Raw genomic sequence first — 20,763 nt, 5'->3', positions numbered from 1 at the left:
GATCTCAACTCACTGCAAGCTCCACCTCCCGGGTTCACGCCATTCTCCTGCCTCAGCCTCCCGAGTAGCTGGGACTACAGGAGCCCGCCACCTCGCCCAGCTAGTTTTTTTGTATTTTTTAGTAGAGACAGGGTTTCACCGTGTTAGCCAGGATGGTCTTGATCTTCCGACCTCATGATCCGCCCGTCTCGGCCTCCCATAGTGCTGGGATATAGGCTTGAGCCACCGTGCCCGGCCTATAAATTGTTAATGTCTAAAGTACAGAAGAGCTTAGAAGAAAATTTCTATCATCACAGAAAGTTCTGCTGGACATTGCAGGAAGAAAAAAGAATGAAATGCAGAGAAAACATTAATTAAGCTTTTACAATTCTGTGCTAAGCACTTGAAATGCCTAATTTCATATAATCCTCACAACTTCCCGCATGAGGTAGGTACTATAACTGTCCCCCTTTTAAACTGAATTGCACTGTGCTTGGAGAGATTAAGTAAATCACCATGCTTATATACTTGGTAATCGGTTTAGCTGGGTTTTCTCTCTTCTTACTCCAGAGTCTATGCTCAACTGAAAAGCTATGCTGTCTCTACTGAAGAACTTGAAATGTTTACAGCCAGAGTGAAAATTACACTTTATATCAGTAGTTCTTAATCCTAGATACCTATCAGAAGCATCTGGGGAGCTTTACCAAGATATAGTTACCTAAACCCTAATCCAGAGCAACACTGGTGGTGAGAGGTGACAGCCCTAGCTTGCTCTCGGCGCCTCCTCAGCCTCGGCATACACTCTGGCCGTGCTTGAGGAGCCCTTCAGCCTGCCGCTGCACTGTAGGAGCCCCTCTCTGGGCTGAACAAGGCCGGAGCCGGCTCCCTCTGCTTGCCGGAGGTGTGGAGGGAGAGGCGCGGGTGGGAACTGGGCCAGCACAAGTTCCAGGTGGATGCAGGCTTAGAGGTCTCTGCACTCGGAGCAGCCGGCCAGCACCGCCAGCCCTGGGCAATGAGGGGCTTAGCACCTGGGCCAGCAGCTGCGAAGGATGCGCTGGGTCCGCCAGCACTGCCGCCCGCCTGCGCTGTGCTGGAATTCTAGTCAGGCCTCAGCCACCTCCCTGCGGGGCAGGGCTTGGGACCTGCAGCCGACCATGCCTGAGCCCCGCCCCCTGCCTCGATGGGCTCCTACGTGGCCCAAGCCTCCCCGATGGGCACCACCCCCTACTCTGCAGCCCCCAATCCCATTCACCGCCCAAGGGCTGAGGAGTGAGGGTGTGCAGCCCGGGACTGGCAGGCAGTTTTGCCCAGGGCCAGGCATGGGATCTACTAGGCAAAGCCAGCTGGGCTCCTGAGTTGGGTGGGGACTAGGAGAACTTTTCTGTCTAAAGGATTGCAAATGCATCAATTAGCACTCTGTGTCTAGCTCAAGGTTTGTAAATGTACCTATCAGCACGTCAAAATGGACCAATCAGCTCTCTGTAAAATGGACCAATCAGCAGGATGTCGGTGGGGTCGGATAAGAGAATAAAAGCAGGCTGCCAGAGCCAGCAGTGGCAACCTGCTCGGGTCCCCTTCCACGCTGTGGAAGCTTTGTTCTTTCGCTCTTCACAATAAATCTTGCTGCTGCTCACTCTTTGGGTCTGCGCCACCTTTATGAGCTGTAACACTCACCGCGAAGGTCTGCAGCTTCACTCCTGAAGCCAGCAAGACCACAAACGTACCAGGAGGGACAAACAACTCCGGACAGGAGGAACGAACAACTCCAGACGCATCGCCTTAAGAGCTGTAACACTCACTGCGAAGGTCTGCAGCTTCACTCCTGAAGCTGGTGAGACCACGAACCCACCAGAAGGAAGAAACTCCCGACACATCTGAACATTTGAAGGCACAAACTCCAGACACACCATCTTTAAGAACTGTAACACCGTGAGGATCCATGGCTTCATTCTTGAAGTCAGCGAGACCAAGAACCCACCAATTCCAAACACATTTTGGTGACTATGAAGGGACTATTGCCTATTGCCAAGAAGTGAGACCACTGCCTATCACCAAGCAGTGAGTACCACTGGATCCTTTTCACTTGCTATTCTGTCCTATTTTTCCTTAGAATTCAGGGGCTAAATACTGGGCACCTATCGGCCAGTTAAAAGCAACTAGTGTGGCCACTGAACTAAAGACATGGGTGTCAGGCTTCCTGGGAAAGGGCTCTCTAACAACCCCCAACTCTTTGGAGTTGGGAGCATTGGTTTGCCTGCAACCAGTTTCCACTTTTCCTCTACTTCTGGGCTGAGCCGAGGGTCAACAGAAAGGAAAGCCATTGAGCTCTGGGGTCCCGACAACAAGTTGGTTGACCCTGAAGCCATGAGGGGAACTCTCAAAAGTCATGTCGCCCAAGCAAGACTCCCCCATCTATTCTACCTACCTGACCCTTGTCTCCTGGATCCTAATGCCTGTGAGACAAACTTCCTCTCGCCTCTCTTCTCCGAGGTTAGTCCTGCTTCTAAAAATTGCTCCCTGTCTCTGATGCTTTACTCGTTTCTCCTATAAGAATGATTTCTAGTATAAACTCCAGGACTCCGTTACCTTCTCTAGGCACCTGGGCTCACCAATCAGAAAATCATAATTTTTGCCCAAAGTCCCAATGTAGGAGGGACTATCTGGAATTTTAGGATCCCACCTCAGACTAGCAGGCCTAACAAAAGCTATTCCTGAAGCTACAATATGGGGAGTCTCAGAAATTGTATCCTTCCTATTCATATAAGTGAGGACAAAAGGTGTCACTCTTCCAACTCAAGATCCCTTCCCTCCCTCAGGGTATGGCCCTCCACTTCATTTTTGGGGCATAACATCTTTACAGGACATGGGTAAGTTCCCAATACTAACAGAAGAATGCTTAGGACTCTAACAGGTTTTCAAGAATGCGTCGGTAAGGGTCACTAAATCGGACCTTCCTCGGTCCTCCTTGTGGTCTGGGAGGAAAACTAGTGTTTCTGCTGCTGTGTCAGTGAGTGCAACTATTCCAATCAGCAGGGTCCAGGGACCACTGCGGGTTCTTGGGCAGGGGTTGTTTCTGCCACCGCATCGGTGAGCCCAACTATTCCGATCAGCAGGGTCCAGGGACTGCTGCAGATTCTTGGGCAGGGGGAGAAACAAAACAAACCAAAACCGCGGGCAGTTTTGTCTTTCAGATGGGAAACACTCAGGCATCAACAGGCTCACCCTTGAAATGCATCCTAAGCCATTGGGGCCAGTTTGACCCACAAACCCTGAAAAAGAAGCAGTTCATTTTTTTCTGCACTCAAGCTTGGCCCCAATATTCTCTCTCTGATGGGAAAAAATGGCCACCTGAGGGAAGTACAAATTACAATACTGTTTTGCAGCTTGACCTTTTCTGTAAGAGGGAAGGCAAATGGAGTGAAATACCTTATGTCCAAGCTTTCTTTTCATTGAAGGAGAATACACAGCTAGGCAAAGCTTGCAATTTACATCCCACAGGAGGAACTTTCAGGTTACCCCCAAATCCTAACTTCCCTATAGCTCCCCTTCCTATTAATGATAATCCCCCTCTAATCTCCCCTGCCCAGAAGAAAATAAGCAAAGAAATCTCTAAAGCACCAAAAACCACCAGGCTATTGGTTATGTCCCCTTCAAGCTGTAGGGGGAGGAGAATTTGGCCCAACCCAGGTACATGTCCCTTTCTCTCTCTCTGATTTGAAGCAGATCAAGGTAGACCTGGGGAAGTTTTCAGATGATCCTAATAGGTACACAGATGTCCTACAGGGCTTAGGGCAAACCTTCGACCTCGCTTGGAGAGATATCATGTTACTGTTAGATCAAACCCTGGCCTTTAATGAAAAGAATGAGGCTTTAGCTGCAGCCTGAGAGTTTGGAGATACTTGGTATGTTAGTCCCGTAAATGACAGAACGATAGCCGAAAAAAGGGACAAATTCCCTACTGGTCAGCAAGCCGTCCCCAGTATGGATCTCCACTGGGACCTTGACTCAGCTCATGGAGACTGGAGTCATAAACATCTGTTGACCTGTGTTCTAGAAGGACTAAGGAGAATTAGGAAAAAGCCCATGAATTACTCAATGATGTCTACCATGACTCAGGGAAAGGAAGAAAATCCTTCTGCCTTCCTCGAGTGGCTATGGGAGGTCTTAAGAAAATATACTCCCCTGTCACCTGAATCACTCGAGGGTAAACTGGTTCTAAAAGATAAGTTTATTACCCAATCAGCCGCAGATATCAGGAGAAAGCTCCAAAAGCAAGCCCTTGGGCCCTGAACAAAATGTGGAGGAGTTATTAAACCTGGCAGCCTCGGTGTTCTATAATAGGGACCAAGAGGAACAAGTCCAAAAGGAAAAGTGAGATCAGAGAAAGGCCACAGCCTTAGTCATGGCCCTCAGACAAACAAATCTTGGTGGTTCAGAGAGGACAGAAAATGGAGCAGGCCAATCACCCGGTAGGGCTTGTTATCAGTGTGGTTTACAAGGACACTTTAAAAAAGACTGTCCAGTGATAAACGAGCTGCCCCCTTGTCCATGTCCACTATGCTGAGGCAATCACTGGAAGGTGCACTGCCCCAGAGGATGAAGATTCTCTGGGACAGAAGCCCCCAACCAGATGATCCAACAACAGGACTGACGGTGCCTGGGACAAGCACCAGCTCATGTCATTACCCTTACTGAGCCCTGGGTATGCTTAACCATTGAGGGCCAGGAAATTGACTTCCTCCTGGACACTGGCGCAACCTTCTCGGTGTTGATCTCCTTTCCTAGACGACTGTCCCCAAGGTCTGTTACCATCCGAGTAACAGACAGCCTGTAACCAGGTATTTCTCCCACCTCCTCAGTTGTAATTGGGAGACTTTGCTCTTTTCATGTGCCTTTCTTGTTATGCCTGAAAGTCCCATACCCTTATTAGGGAGGGATATATTAGCCAAAGCTGGAGCTATTATCTACATGAATATAGGGAACAAGTTACCCATTTGTTGTCCCCTACTTGAAGAGGGAATCAACCCTCAAGTCTGGGCATTGGAAGGACAATTTGGAAGGGAAAAAAATGCCCACCCAGTCCAAATCAGGTTAAAGGAAGGAAGAATCTCCAGAAGGAAGGAATCTCCAGACACATCTGAACATCTGAAGGAAAAACTCTGGACACACCATCTTTAAGAACTGTAACACTCACCGCGAGGGTCCGTGGCTTCATTCTTGAAGTCAGTGAGACCAAGAACTCACCAATTCCGGACACAGTGGGGCTAGGGCTTGCAAATTTGGGGACCACTTTTGACATGCAGCCAGAATTGAGAGTGATTGCTTAAGAGATATTTTCACCACCTTCCATAGTCCAGATGGCAAAATGCAGACCCTACCCAAGGTCACTAATAGTAGCTAATGAAAAATCTGAGATGAGAACATAGACATCAGTGCTACCTTCATAACACATTATGGTTTAGGGTATGTTAATGAATGACACGTTTCTATTTCCTGATTAATACTATTAGTTCGTGTAACCTATGTACTACTTATCAATTGTATGTCAGAATTCAGAATTTGATAATGCAAGTTTATAAAAACAAAGGTACAGATGTAGTACCACTCTCCTTCTGGGACAAATAAATGTCTTTCTCATTTAAAAGCAATATTTTCTTCCTAAAAAAATGACATATCCGAGCAGTAGATCAGCTCTCTTAATAGGAGACGTATGACATAGTGGAAAAAGTATGACTGCTAACCAAGATGCCTTAATTCTAGTCCTAATTATGGCCATAACTCTGCAATGGGCACAATCTATTTCTTTCCTCTGAATCTCAGTTTTCTTATCCGTAAAATAAGGGTGTTGTATATGATGATCTCCAAGGTTTCTTGCAGCTAAGATCCATGCTCAGAAGGGACTAATCTTATCACTCTTTCCAAGCTACTCTATTCTGCTAAATGCATTGCATTCATCCTGACATTTGTGTGCAGACTGAACAAACTTTAAAAATGAAACTTCCTATCTGCTGTAGGACAATGCATTCACTTAAATTCTAGTTAATCTATTTGTTCCATGTCGAGGAAAAACTGGGCCATCAGATGAAAATCCATCTTTTCTGCTGTCTTGTCAAGACTCATTCTGATTCTTGTGATTGACTGGTCAGAACTCTTACTAGAGAGTCAGCAGCATCCACCCAACAAGACTCATTCTTTGTAGCTGCCTTTCGGAAATGGTAATGATCTACCCATCCCTCGCCCTTTTACATTCACAGCTGCTGATCTGAAAATTATGATGTGTCACACATTTTACAACCTTAACATCCATCAACTCCTCTTTACATTTCTAATCCCAGCTTAACTATAATGGATTTTTAGGTACCTAGAGATGTTAGCCAACCAAGACAGAAGTCACATCATGAAGGATTAGCATGCTGAATATACATTTCTTACCTTACGCTTGTTGGTAGGACATACATAGAGATAGCTCAAAATAGTTTTCAAACCAACTTTATCATTCAGCTTCTCATAGGTTGTTCCATAATCGGTTGACCTGTAATTCAAAAAGAGCATTAATGAGGACAGAACTATACGTCATTTGACTGCTTGTCAGTATAATGCATGTTTTACATAGTAGAATGGCTCTCAGGAGGTTTCTCAATGATTCATGTAGTATATAATGATGCTTAATGATGTACACAGTAGCATCATGTGAGTGGTTAAAATTTGCATTTAAATTGAATTGGTAAAATTAAAACTCCATCTCTCTACTGCTCCTTAATGTATGCACATTGCATAAAGAATGTGGTTAATTTAAAAATATTAAGAGATGAGGGTGTCCCTTGATTTGACCAAAGAATTAAAGAGCTGTTAGTTAGATATGACATTTCCAAACTTTTACTTTATGTTTGGCACAGTAGAAAAGCAGGTTCTCCTGATTTATCTACAAATTGTGTTTTCTTTCATGAGTCAGGGAATATATGGTGGATCAGTCCCTTCAAAGGTCAGTCAGTCTTATTATTTAAGGGCAAGACAATGTCTCAATAATAAGTGAGATTTCACTAATTTCTTACTCCATGGCCTTTTCCAGTGTTAAGCAATCTGAAGTCAGGAGGACATGACTTCTCGACACTGACTCTGTTTTTCCTATAGAGCCTCTCAACTTTAGCCATTGGTCAACAAATTATTCACGCAGATTAAATAAATTGCTTTTAATAACCTTCTCTATGAAGGTCTACTCTATTTCAGAATTTTAATCTTATTATATCATCATGACAACTATGTACAGCAGGGATTATTATTTGTATTTGATGACAATGGCTGAGAGAACTTCAGTGACTTGTTTAAAGAAATTTTAAAAATTTCCTGATAAATGGGCAGCTAGAAATTGAATTCAGGTATTTTAGCCTAAGCCCCATGTTGCTTTCATTATACCTCAACTTTTTTTTTTCCTTTTCTTTCTTCTTTTTTTTTAATTTAAAGAAGATAGGGCTGGGCACAGTGGCTCACGCCTGTAACCCCAGCACTTTGGGAAACCAAGACGGGTCAATCACTTGAGGTCAGGAATTAGAGACTAGCCTGGCCAACATGGTGAAACTCATACTCTACCAAAAATACAAAAATTAGTCTGGTGTGATGGCACGCACCTGTAGTCCGAGCTACTTGGGGGGCTGAGGCACAAGAATCACTTGAAACCAGGAGGCAGAGGTTGTAGTGAGCTGAGATCATACCACTGCACTCCAGCCTGGGCCAAGGAGCAAGACTCTATCTCAAAACAAACAAAAGGCCAGGCGTGGTGGCTTACACCTGTAATCCCAGCACTTTGGGAGGCTGAGGTGGGCAGTTCACGAGGTCAGGAGTTTGAGACCAGCCTGGCCAATATAGTGAAACCCTGTCTCTACTAAAAATACAAAAATTAGCCAAGCGTGGTGACAGGTGCTATAATCCCAGCTACCCAGGGGGCAAAGGCAGGAGAATTGATTGAACCCGGGAGGTGGAAGTTGTAGTGAGCCAAGATAGTGCCACCGCACTCCAGACTGGGTGGAGTCGTGTCCAGAGCAAGACTCCATCTCAAAAAAAAAAAAAGAAGAAGAAGAAGATAGATATAAAATGATATAAAATTTCCTTTCAGCTTTCTTACTTAGGAGATTGTTGATAAAATTCATTGATTCATTCACGTTTGTAGTGCTCCTAAGGCATACCAGTGTTGCTAAGTGCAAGGTCACAGCACACACAGCCTCTACTCTCAAGTATGTCACACTTTTATTTGAAAGAAATATAAGCAAATATTTAGAATATGTTAAGTGCAAAGACAGAGATATGAGTTAACAATGCTTAGAAATTAAAGTTGATTTAATTAGAAAAACACAAAAATTATAACCATCTTAATTAATTTCTGATACTGGTAAAAGTTACAAATTTTTACAGGCCATAACGACTAAGTAGAAGTGTGTGTTAACAACCTCACTACAGTCCGTTCAGTATATATGGTGGACCAAACACTGGAGCAAGAAAGCTGTATAAAAGTGATCCTGGAGCTAGGAATTTAGGATTTATTCTGGCTGGAGATTCAGGATATTTCTTCCTAAAATTTATACGTAGATGGCAAACAGAAAAGGGTCAACAATTAGAGGATTGAGATGCCATTCCTAATCGCTGAAGAATAAAGTACTATGCAAAACTTCTTGAAATAACTATGAACCTCAATAATGGGTAGGTTTAGAAAACAAAATTAAAGCATCACAGACTAGATGTTACCTTTGTAACAAAAATATATACCTGGCTTATTTCAGGACCAGTCTCTACACTATTATAATCAAACACACATTAGCTTAATAGTCAAGAATATTTGAGGAGCATTCCAGAACTATTTCACAGGATATCTTATTAATGAATCACAACAAAACTTCTTAGAATCTTCCTTTCAAATCTATCTTTTTCTTGAAAATTCATAGCTTATTTGAGGGAATTTCCTGGTATTCTCTAAGAAATGTCTAAGATTTCTTCCCTAGCCCAGTGCACTCTTTTGTTTTGTTTTGTTTTGTTTTTTTTGTTTTTTGTTTCTTTTTTGAGATGGAGTCTCACTCTGTCACCCAGGCTGGAGTGCAGTGGGGTGATCTCGGCTCACGGCAACCTCCACCTTCTGGGTTCAAACGATTCTCCTGCCTCAGCCTCCCGAGTAGCTGGGATTACAGGCACACATCAACACACTGGACTAATTTTTGTATTTTTAGTAGAGATGGGGTTTCACCATGTTGGTCAGGCTGGCCTTGAACTCCTAACCTTAGGTGATCCACCCACCTCAGTCTCCCAAAGTGTTGGGATTACTGGCGTGAGTCAAGGCACCCAGCCCCTAGTCCGCTCTTGGTGCTTTGTCTTTTTTTGCATTCTTTTCTTAATCTCCTGAGTCAAGATTCTATTTCTAGAAGGTCTTGTGTGTCTCTCACATGTTGCTAGCCTTATTCAACCTCCTTTTATTGTACAGTTTTTTTTCTATTCATTATTCTGAACAATACTCCCAAGTTCCAGAACCAAAAAAAAAACAGATGCAAAATCTACCTGGGGGGTGGCGGGAAAAGAATGAAATGTGTAAATACTGCTACATTAATAAATTTAGCCTGATGATAGGTGGAAATCAGTAAGACTAAATTAAAGACGAGAGAATGGTTCAATTTTCCTAGTGGAATAATGAGAAAAAGAGACTACAAAAGTAGGAACTAGTCTATAGAGAGTGTGACGAGTTTCTTATAATTTCTATTAACTTGATCCTTGAGCTATTCGACGAATACTTTTACATTTAAAAAAACAAGGCATAGAAAGGCAAATGAGGATTATAAGGATGCTACATACAATCATCCTTATTTGCATGTGTGTGTGTCTGTGTGGGTGGGTGAGTGGGTGCGTATTAAACTCTAATCCTAACGTGACAAGATGACAATTGAGTGACTTAGTCAGATTTACATTAGCAACATTTTTTTTCAGGAAGCTTACACTACGTTATTGGACATTTTTATCTTATTGTAACATAACTCATCCACCAATCCAGATCCTTCAAGGTATCCATCACTGTTTGGTGCCATCTCTTGTTTCTTGATTTTACAAAGCTTAAAAGTTAACCCAAATTTTGATAATTCTCCACTCGAGCAGAATTACATATTTAAACATCATGGCTTTGTAATAAGCAATTGATAGAGAGAAAGTGATGCATTTTCACATATCCAAGTGGTATAGATTAGCGGTTGTCCAAGGGTGTCCCACAGAACTAGAATTAGATAGAGTGTTGACAAGTTTCATTGGCAGAACCAACAATCAGCTGGCGTACACTGGTATGGTGGTACAGAAGTAAAAATAGCAAATACTTTCAAACCAGTTGATAAATAGTTACTACACCAAGTTCTCTGAGTAGTTTTTCCTGCGAGCCTTTTCACCATGGTCTCCCACTCAGGGGCCTTTCAAGTTTCCTCACAGTATGGCAAACAAAAGATTGAGGCCTGGCACAGCAGAGATCCTCAAAAAACTTGTTCCAGCACCAAGACCAACGCCTGTGCTGATCTGTCGATGCCTTTGCACCCCAGTGGGGGACTGCACCCCAGTGGGGGACTCAGTGATCTTGGGTTGGCATTGCCATCATGAAAGGCAATTTCTAGTGCCCATCTGTTAGCCCTGATTCACAGCTAAGAGATGCTTCCAGCGCTACTCACACATTTATGGGAGCTGTAGTCTCCTATGGACATGAGCTCCAAAAGAGCAGAGGATGCGTTTTACCTAACAAAGAGGTGAGTCGATGTGTTGGTTAAATATTTTAACTATCAACCCTAGGTATGGGAGAGGAGGACATTTTCCAAGAACAAAAAATATTGAGAAATGTGTGATTAGGCAACATTTAACATTCCTTTACTTCATAACTTTTCACAAACTATATTATTCTAATATACATTGAACCTCTTAAGGGCATATTTCGTACATTTTCCAAACTTATTTGATGATAGGATCCATTCTTGAGGGATATCTAATGAGATTAGTGTTCTAAGCAACACACTTTGGGAAGCGTAAGATCAAAGACAAAGAAAAGAAAAGAAAGGTATGGATCTTAATTTCGTAAGAAAGAGGAACTATACAAGTATCTCAAATGAAAATTGCAAACAGAAATGCCAGCCTGTACTAACCATAAAGTGACTACTGTTGTAATAGAAAAACAAAAAAAAGATCTTAGAATGTGTATCTTAAACACTCATAATTAAGATGCGACATATGCAGCCTTGAATTCTTCACTTGTACCATTTTTAAAAAATCATTTCAAAGCAAGCATTTTTATTTTCAGGCTTTGTTTACAGGTTGACTTATCTATACATGAAAAAGAGAGCTTCTGTCAACATCTATACTGTGCCAGAAGAGGCTAAAAGCTTAACAAAATAAGCATTCCATGAAAATAAATATGCAAGTGAATAAATTAAGGCTTACTTTCTTCCGCTTTTGATCATTAATCTTAACACTACTGTTTTACAAATATATCTTAGTGGCTTTTAGAACATTTGAAAGTATGTCTCTATTTAATTATTTACTAGGTACATAGAGCTGAAATAAGTTGCTCTGTGGCATTCAGAAACCACCATCTGAGGCATCCCACCCACCTTCCAAGAGGTTATGATCTTTTTGAGGTGGCAAAATCTCCTATCACACCTGAAAAAAAGGATCAGCATAGGATACAGCTAGTTTTAATAGGAGTTGCAGAAATGCAATGTGTGACTGGATTTCCTTCACGATAATCTTATGCCATCAAATGGTATACTAAATAAACACAGAATCATTGTAATCTAAATTAACCCATAAGCACAATGATTGGCACATAAGTAAACTATAAATGATAGCTTTTGTTACTCATTTTCTAACATTTTTTTCTTGATTGTTTTGGTGTTCTTTGCTCAATACTTACTAAAACCTATAACATGAACCCTCAAGGAAAACCCCAATGACTAAAATAATTTTGATGTAGGTTACTTAGAAAAAAGGATATTCATAAAGCAATTACAACATTTTAAAAATGTAGCATAATTTAGTCTATCATGTCTTGAAGGATATGTGCTAGTAGTTTTACTTGGTGCTTGGATCAGAGAGTTGATGGTAAGAACTGGAATATAAGAATTAAAGATTCCACACTCCGCTTCTATAATAATTATGTCAGAATTCCATTGGTGAATAGACCATTATGCTTAAAAATCCTAACAGAAGTGGGGCGTGATGGCTCATGTCTGTAATCCCAGCACTTTGGGAGGCCGAAGTGGGCGGATCACCTGAGGTCAGGAGTTCAAGACAAACCTAACCAACATGGAGAAGTCCCATCTCTACTAAAAATACAAAGTCAGTCGGACATGGTGGCTCACGCCTGTAACCCCAGTTACTCAGGGGGCTGAGGCAGAATTGCTTGAACCCAGAAAGCAGAGGTTGCGGTGAGCTGAGATCGTGCCATTGCACACTAGCCTGGGCCACAAGAGCGAAACTCTGTCTTTAAAAAAAAAAAAAAAAAATTCTAACAGATAACATAAAAATGAATACTCCTTGGGTACATACAATGTTATCTGAGCTCTTCACATGCAGGATCCCATGAGATGGACACTGATATTAATATCACATGTTACAAATAAGGAAGACTAAGAAGCGTAACCAGCCTGCTTAAGACTAAAGAACTTGGGAGGTGCACCAGGCGTGGTGGCTCATGCCTGTTATCCCAGCACTTTGGAAGGCCGAGGCGGGCGAATCACGAGGTCAGGAAATCGAGACCATCCCGGCCAACACGGTGAAACCCCATCTCTACTAAGAACACAAAAAATTAGCCGGGCGTGGTGGCGGGCACCTGTAGTCCCAGCTACTCGGGAGGCTGAGGCAGCAAAATGGCGTGAACCCGGGAGGCGGAGCTGGCAGTGACCTGAGACTGCATCACTGCACTCCAGCCTAGGCGACAGAGAGGAACTTTGTCTAAAAAAAAAAAAAAAAAAAAAAAAAAACAAAAAACTTGGGAGGTGCTGAGTGCCCACTGGCCGGCATCCTTAACTCCATACTGCTCTGCCTCTATCAAAAGCCACCAGGAGAAATTTGCTGTTAAGGAGATGTATTCAGAAAATCTAGTTGAGCATTTTTTAGTAAAAGAAACACTAACTAAAACTCTTTGAGGTTGTATATGATGTAGACCAAAGTCTGGCTTTTCTTTATACCTACTAAAGGGCAGGCCTGCCAGGGAAAATTGATTTTTTTTTTTTAAACAAGTATATGCAGAAACTCTCACAAGGATCTATGAGGGAAGGAAGGTATATCCTTAATCTGATCCAGCCTGGCTCCTGTGAAAGCTGAAACCATGCACANTTTTATTTTTTGAGACGGAGTCTTGCTCTGCTGCCCAGGCTGGAGTGCAGTGGCTGGATCTCAGCTCACTGCCAGCTCCGCCTCCCGGGTTCACGCCATTCTCCTGTCTCAGCCTCCCGAGTAGCTGGGACTACAGGCGCCCGCCTCGTCGCCCGGCTAGTTTTTTGTATTTTTTAGTAGAGACAGGGTTTCACCGTATTAGCCAGGATGGTCTCGATCTCCTGACCTCGTGATCCGCCCGTCTCGGCCTCCCAAAGTGCTGGGATTACAGGCTTGAGCCACCGCGCCCGGCCTAAAAAGCAAGTTCTTAAAGGAAAACACAACTAGAATCAGTCACTCCTGTTACACCCATTGCAGTGCCTATATGATTTAGCTGGACTCCTAGCCCACTTATGTTGCCCAGTGCAATGCCAATATGTCAAAACTAGATTCCTATTCAGCTTTAATTCTGCTTATTTTTAGCAAACAGGATGTCTGTGGTCAGAACTTTCGTCTTAGAAATAAACCAGCTGAAGTTAGCAAAATCCACAACTGCAACTCACTCAACCTCTGAAGAACTTCTAGCTTCATTATAATCCAATTTCCATGCTGAATGACACTCCCACCAGTACCATGACAGTTAACAGTCACCATGACAATGACTGGAGGAGACCAAGAAAATACAGAAAAGATGCAGCTCCTTGATTCCAGGAAAGTCTCAGTCCCTTCAAAAGAAAAGCATAAATATTCCTCCCCTTGCTCTGAATTCAACCCAACCCCCTACGTTAAAGACACCCTGTATTTGTAACTGCCTGGTTCTTAGGAGCTGAGAAATTAATTTGTGAGCTATGTTCCCACTTCTCCAATTTCATGATGATTGAATAAAGACAGTGCTGCTTGACACTCACTTTCAGTTTTGTGTATTGGCTTTGCAACACCAAACAGGAAAAAGCCCCCTTTGGGGTAACTGAGACCCCCAATAACATCACTATCTAGTAGGCAGTCAGTGCCCTGGCTTCTACAACAAATAGATTTCTCAGTACTCCACAGAATTTCATGTATAATTTGCATTCTAATCGTCACCTAATAGTATTGCAATATAATTGTGAGCTGCCTGATACCCAATCCCTCTCTTTTCTCTGCCTCCTCCCCACTCGACTCCCATTCTAGCCTTGTCCCTTCACTTGGAAAGCTTTTTCCCAGGTACCTAAGAGATAACTGTCTTACTGCTTTCTGAACAATGCTCATGTTATATGAAGTAACAGCCTCCCTCACCCACCCCTCAGCACACTCTGCCCTTCCTAGGTGCTTTTATTTTCTGTTCACAGTATTTATCCCCATATGATAGATTTTTACTTATTTTTACCATGTCTTCCTCCATGGGAACAGGGCTGATGGCTATTTTGTTCACAGATGTCTTCCTAGCACTCAGAACAGCACCCTGGGCACAGTAGGCACTATTTGTTTTTGACTACTTGCTAGCCTGATGGATGCTTGCTTTTCTTGTGTTACCTAGTGGACTTCTATGAAATAAAAATTGAGAAGCTCATATGGTTTGGCAAGGACTTTTGGCCACAACAGCCCCTGCTGTCAGAAGATACAATCAGCTGTGCGGAAAGAAGGGAGACTAGGGTGGTGACTAGGTTCTATGCCCTCTACTTTTTTAAAATTAATAACCTTGATTTTTAGAGCAGTTTCAGGTCCACAGCGAAAGAGAGTGGAAAAGAAGTAGTTCTCATATAGCCCACCCCCACACATGCATAGCTTCCCCCATTAGCAGTATCCTCCTTCAGAGTGTTACATTTGTTACAATCAACCTACAACAAAGCATAATTATCACTCAAAGTCCACAGTTTACATTAGGGTATACTCTTGGTGTTATACATTCCATGGGTTCTGACAAATGCATAATGATATGTATCCACCACTTGATATCACAGAGAATAGTTTTACTATGTCAAAAATGCTTGGTCCTCTTCCTAACCCCCTATCCCATAATAAGCACTGATCTATTTACCCTCTCCATCGTTTTGCCCTTTCTAGAATGTCCTACATAGGCATACCTTGTTTTATTGCACTTCACTTTATTTCACTTTGCAAATATTACATTTTTTACAAATTGGAATTTTGTGGCATCCTGCAGGGAGCAAGTCTGTTGGTGTCATTTTTCCAACAGCATGTGCTCACTATCTGTGCCACGTTTTGGTAGTTCTTGCAATATTTCAAACTTTTCCATTATTATGATATCTGTTATGGTGATCTGTGATCAGTGATCTTTGATGTTTCTATTATAATCATTTTGGGGTGCCCTGAACCATGCCCATGTAAGATGGCAAACTTAATAAATATTATGTAAGTCTTGACTGCTCCACCCACCAGCCATTCCCTACCCCCTTTCCCCCCTTTTCCCTCGTCTTCTTTCCTCCCACCCCTCAGGCCTCCCTGTTGCCTGAGATAAATGATATTGAAATTAGGCCAGTGAATAACTCTACAGTGTCTTCTAAGTGTTCAAGTGAAAGGGGAAGCTGCACATCTCTCACATTAAATAAAAAGCTAGAAATGATTAAACTTGGTGAGGAAGGCATGTCAAAAGGCACGACGGCAAAAGCTGGGCCTCTTGTGCCAAACAGTCAAGCTGTGACTGCAAAGGAAAAGAGGTTGAAGAAAATTAAAGGTGTTACTCCACTGAATACAAGAATAAGAAAGTCAAACAGGTTTATTGCTGATACAGAGAAAGTTTTAGTGGTCTGGCTAGATCAAACCAGCTACAATATTTCCTTAAGCCAAAACATAATCCAGAGCAAGGCCATAATTTTCCTCAACTCTATGAAGGCCAAGAGCTGAAGAAGCTGTGGAAGAAAAGTTTCAAGCTAGCAGAATTAGGTTCATGAGGTTTAAGGAAAAAAGTCTTCCCTATAATGTGTAAGTGCAAAGTGAAGCAGCAAGTGCTGATACAGACACTGTATACAGAAAATCTAGCTAAGATCATTGATGAAGGTGGCTGCAGTAAACCACAGATGCTCAATGTAGAAGAAACAACATTCAATCAAAAGATGATTCCATATAGAATTTCAAAGCTATAGAAAAGTAATCAATGCTGGCTTCAGAGCTTTGAGGGACAAGCTGACTTTCTTGTTGGGGGCTAATGCAATTGGTGACTTTCAGTTGAAGTCAATGGTCTTTTATCTTTCTGAAAATCCTGGAGTCCATAAGAATTATTCTAAGTCTATTCTCTTTGTGCTCTATACATGCAACAATGAAGTCTGAATGACAGCACATCTGTTTACAGCATGGCTTACCGGATATTTTAAGCCCATTATTGAGACCGATTGCTCAGATAAAAAGATTCCTTTCAAAATATTACTGCTCACTGATAATGTACCTAGTCATCCATGAACTCTGATGGAGATGTACAAGGAAACGGATGTTGCTTTCATGCCTGCTAACACAACATCTATTCTGTAGTCCATGGATCAAGGAGCAATTTTAAGTTTTAAGTATTATTATTTAAGAAATACACTTTGTAAGGCCACAACTTCCATAGATAGTGATTCATCTGACAGATCTGGGGGCAAAATAATTGAAAATCTTTTGGAAGTGATTCACCGTTCTAGAAGCCATTAAGAACATTCATGATTTAAGGGAGGAGATGAAAATACCAACATTCACAGGAATTTGGAAGAAGTTAATTCCAATACTTGTGGATGACTTTGAGGGGTTTGAGACTTAAGTGGAGAAAGTAACTGGACATGTGGTGACCATAACAAAAGAATTAGAAGTGGAGCCTGAAGATGTGAGTGAATTGCTGTAATCTCATGATCAAACTTGAACCAATGAGGAATTGCTTCTGACGGATAAGCAAAGAATGTGGTTTCCTGAGATGGAATCTATTCCTGGTGAATGTGGTGTAAATATTGTTGAAAGGATAACAAAGAGTTTAGAATATTAAATACACTTAGTTGATAAAGTAATAGTAGGATGTGAGAGAATGAACTCCAATTTTCAAAGAAGTCCTACCATGTGTACAATGATATCAAAACAGTATTGCATGCCACAGAGAAATTTTTCATGAAAGGAAGAGTCAATTCATGTAGGACTCTGTATCATTATCTTATCTTAAGAAATTGCCAGAGCCACCTTAATCTTCGGCAAACATCACTGTGATTAGTCAGCAGACATCAACATCAAGGCAAGACCCTCCACCAGCAAAAAAGATTATAATTCACTGAAGGCTCAGATAATTATTCACATTTTTTTAGTGATATATATATATATATATATATATTTTTTTTTTGGACAGAGTCTTGCTCTGTCACCAGGCTGGAGTGCAGTGGCATGAATATCGGCTCACTGCAACCTTCACCTTCCAGGTTCAAGCGATTCCCCTACCTCAGCCTCCAAAGTAGCTGGGACTACAGGTGCACGCCACCACGCCCCGCTTTTTTTTTTTTGCATTTTAATAGAGGTGGGGTTTCACCACGTTGGCCAAGATGGTCTAGATCTTCTGACCTCATGATCCGCCTGCCTTATCCTCCAAAAGTGCTGGGATTACAGGCATGAGCCACCACGCCTGGCCATAAAATATTTTTGATTAAGATATGTACATTGGTGGTCAGGCGCAGTGGCTCACTCCTGTAATGCCAGCACTTTGGGAGGCTGAGGAGGGCGGATCACTTGAGGTCAGGAGTTTGAGACCAGCCTGGCCAAAATGGTAAAACCCCATATGTACACACACATACACACACATTGTTTTTCTGGACATAATGCTATTACACACTTAATAGACTGTAGTATAGTATAAACATAACTTTTATATGCACTGAGAAACCAAAATTTCATTCACTTGCTTTATTGTGATATCTGGTTTATTGTAGTTGTCTGGAATCAAATCCACAGTATCTGAGGTATGCCTGTAGTTGAAATGATACAACATCTAGCCTGCTCAGATTGGCTTCTTTCATTTAGTGATATACATCTCAGCTTCCTCCATGCCTTTTCATGGCTTGATAGCTTTTTTTCTAAGTGCTGAATAATGTCCCATCGTCTGGGTGCATCACAGTTTCCAGTCACCTACTGATCTCAGTAAATCTCAGTTGCTTCCAAGTTTTGACAATTATAAATAAAACTTCTATAAACATCCATGTAGAGAATTTTGTGTAAACATGTTTTCAACTCCTTTGGGTAAATAACAAGGCATGTGATTGCTGGATTGTATATTGAGTGTATTTGTTTTGTAAGAAACTGCCAAACTGTCTCCCAAAGTGACTGTATCATTTTGCATTCTGACCAGCAATGAATCAGAGTTCCTGTTGCTTCACATCCTTCTTGGCATTTGGTGTTCTCGGTGTTTTAGATTTTGCCCATTTTAATAGGTGTATAGCAGTGTATCATTTTTTAAAATTTGTAATTCCCTAAAGACATATGAGGTTTAACATATTTTATATGCTTACCGGACATCTGTATATGTTATTTTATTAATTTATTTGTGTTTTTTGAGACAGTCTCACCTTGTCACCCAGGTTGGAATGCAATGGCGTGACCTTGGCTCACTGCAACCGCCACTTCCCAGGTTCAAGTGATTCTCCTGCCTCAGGCTCCCGAGTAGCTGGGAGTATCCTTGTGCACCACTAGGCCCAGCCAGTTTTTGTATTTTTAGTAAAGACAGGGTTTCGCCACGTTGGCCAGGCTGGTCTCGAACTTCTGACTTCAGGTGATCTGCCCACCTCGGCCTCCCAAAGTGCTGGAATTATAGGTGTGAGCCATTGTATCTGGCCTATTCTTTCATGAGATGTCTGTTCAGGCTCTTTGTCATTTTTTTTTAATGGCTTTAAATATAGATTTCTTAATGTTAAGTTTTCTTTGTTTTGTTTTTTTGTTTTTTTTTTTTTTGAGATGGAGTTTTGCTCTTGTTTCCCAGGCTGGAGTGCAATGGTGCGATCTCAGCTCACTGCAACCTCTGCCTCCCAGTTTCAAGTGATTCTCCTGCCTCTGCTTCCTGAGTAGCTGGGATTACAGGAATGTGTCACCATGCCCAGGGATTATTCTGTATTTTTAGTAGAGACGGGATTTCACCATGTAGGCCAGGCTGGTCTCGAACTCCTGATCTCAGGTGATCTGCCCACCTCGGCCTTCCAAAGTGCTGGGATTACAGGCATGAGTCACTGCACCTGGCCCTTACTGTTGAGTTTTAAGAGTTACGTGCATGTGTGTGTGTGTGTGTGTATTTCCCCAATTTACTGATATGACTGACAAATGTAATTGTATTTAAGGTATACAACATAATGTTTTCATATAGGTATACATTTTGAAATAATTACCACAGTCTACTTAATTATATGTATATTACCTCAAATATTAACTGTCTGTGTGTATATGCAGTGAGAACACTTGAGTTCTCTAGCAGCGTATTTCAAATATGCATTGCATTAACTAGAGTTACTATGTTGTAAATGAAGTATCCTGAACTTATTCATCCAATAATGAAAAGTTTGTAGGCTTTGACTCATATTTCCACTTTCTCCCAACCCCTAGCCACTAGTAAGCACCACCTACTCTCTGTTACTATGAGTTTGGCTCTTTTATAGATTCCACATGTAAGTGAGATCATGCATCATTTGCCTTCCTATGTCTGGCTTATTTCACTTAGCATAATGTTTGTTTTCCAAGTTAATTCATGTTGTGGTAAAAGGCAGGATTTCCTTTGTTTTTTTTTTTTTTTTTTGAGACGGAGTCTTGCTCTGTTGTCCAGGCTGGAGTGCAGTGGCGTGATCTCGGCTCACTGCAAGCTCCGCCCCCCAGGTTCATGCCATTCTCCCACCTCAGCCTCCCAAGTAGCTGGGACTACAGGCATCCACCACCACACTCAGCTAATTGTTTTTGTATTTTAGTAGAGACAGGATTTCACCGTTAGCCAGGATGGTCTCCATCTCCTGAATTCATGATCTGCTCGCCTTGGCCTCCCAAAGTGCTGGGATTACAGGTGTGAGCCACTGCGCCTGGCCAGGATTTCCTTTTTTTAAGGTTGAATCATATTCCACTGTATATATAATACATTTTCTTTATCCATTGATTTCTCAAACACCTAGGTTGTTTCCATAACTTTGCTATTATGAATAATGTTGCAATGAACACAGAAGTCAGCTATGTCACGATAGTGATTTTATTTCCTTTGGATATGCATCCAGGAATAAAATTGCTGGATCTATATGGAGCATGTTTCATTTTTTAGAAACCACCATATCGTTTTCCATAGTGGCTACATATTTACATTCCCACCAAAAGTGTACAAGGGTTCCCTTTTCTCCACATTACTTCTTATCTTTTGACATTTTGATAAAAACCATCCTAACAGTTGTAAGGTAATATTTCATTGTGGTTTTAAATTGCATTCATCATTCATCTCCCTGATGATTAGTGATGTTGAACATCTTTTCATATACTACTGACCTTTTTTTTTTTTTTTTTTTTTTT

At 41.8% G+C, this 20,763-nt stretch overlaps 1 protein-coding gene across 3 annotated transcripts in view; it reads right to left on the bottom strand.

The window, feature by feature from the left end:
* The window catches only part of SORCS1 (sortilin related VPS10 domain containing receptor 1), a 608,036-nt gene that overhangs the window by 267,076 nt on the left and 320,197 nt on the right, over positions 1-20,763 (bottom strand). For all 3 annotated transcript variants that reach the window (XM_017851824.1, XM_017851825.1, XM_017851826.1), the window contains exon 3: positions 6,412-6,511. In XM_017851824.1, coding sequence (XP_017707313.1) covers positions 6,412-6,511 — 100 coding nt within the window. The remainder of the gene's footprint in view (positions 1-6,411; positions 6,512-20,763) is intronic.

The sequence above is a fragment of the Rhinopithecus bieti genome, unplaced genomic scaffold (genome assembly GCF_001698545.2).
Source record: "Rhinopithecus bieti isolate Rb0 unplaced genomic scaffold, ASM169854v2 scaffold_31787, whole genome shotgun sequence".
Taxonomy (NCBI): domain Eukaryota; kingdom Metazoa; phylum Chordata; class Mammalia; order Primates; family Cercopithecidae; genus Rhinopithecus; species Rhinopithecus bieti.
The sequence above is the reverse complement of the archived record's forward strand: the minus strand, read 5'-3'. Positions and strand labels throughout refer to the sequence as shown.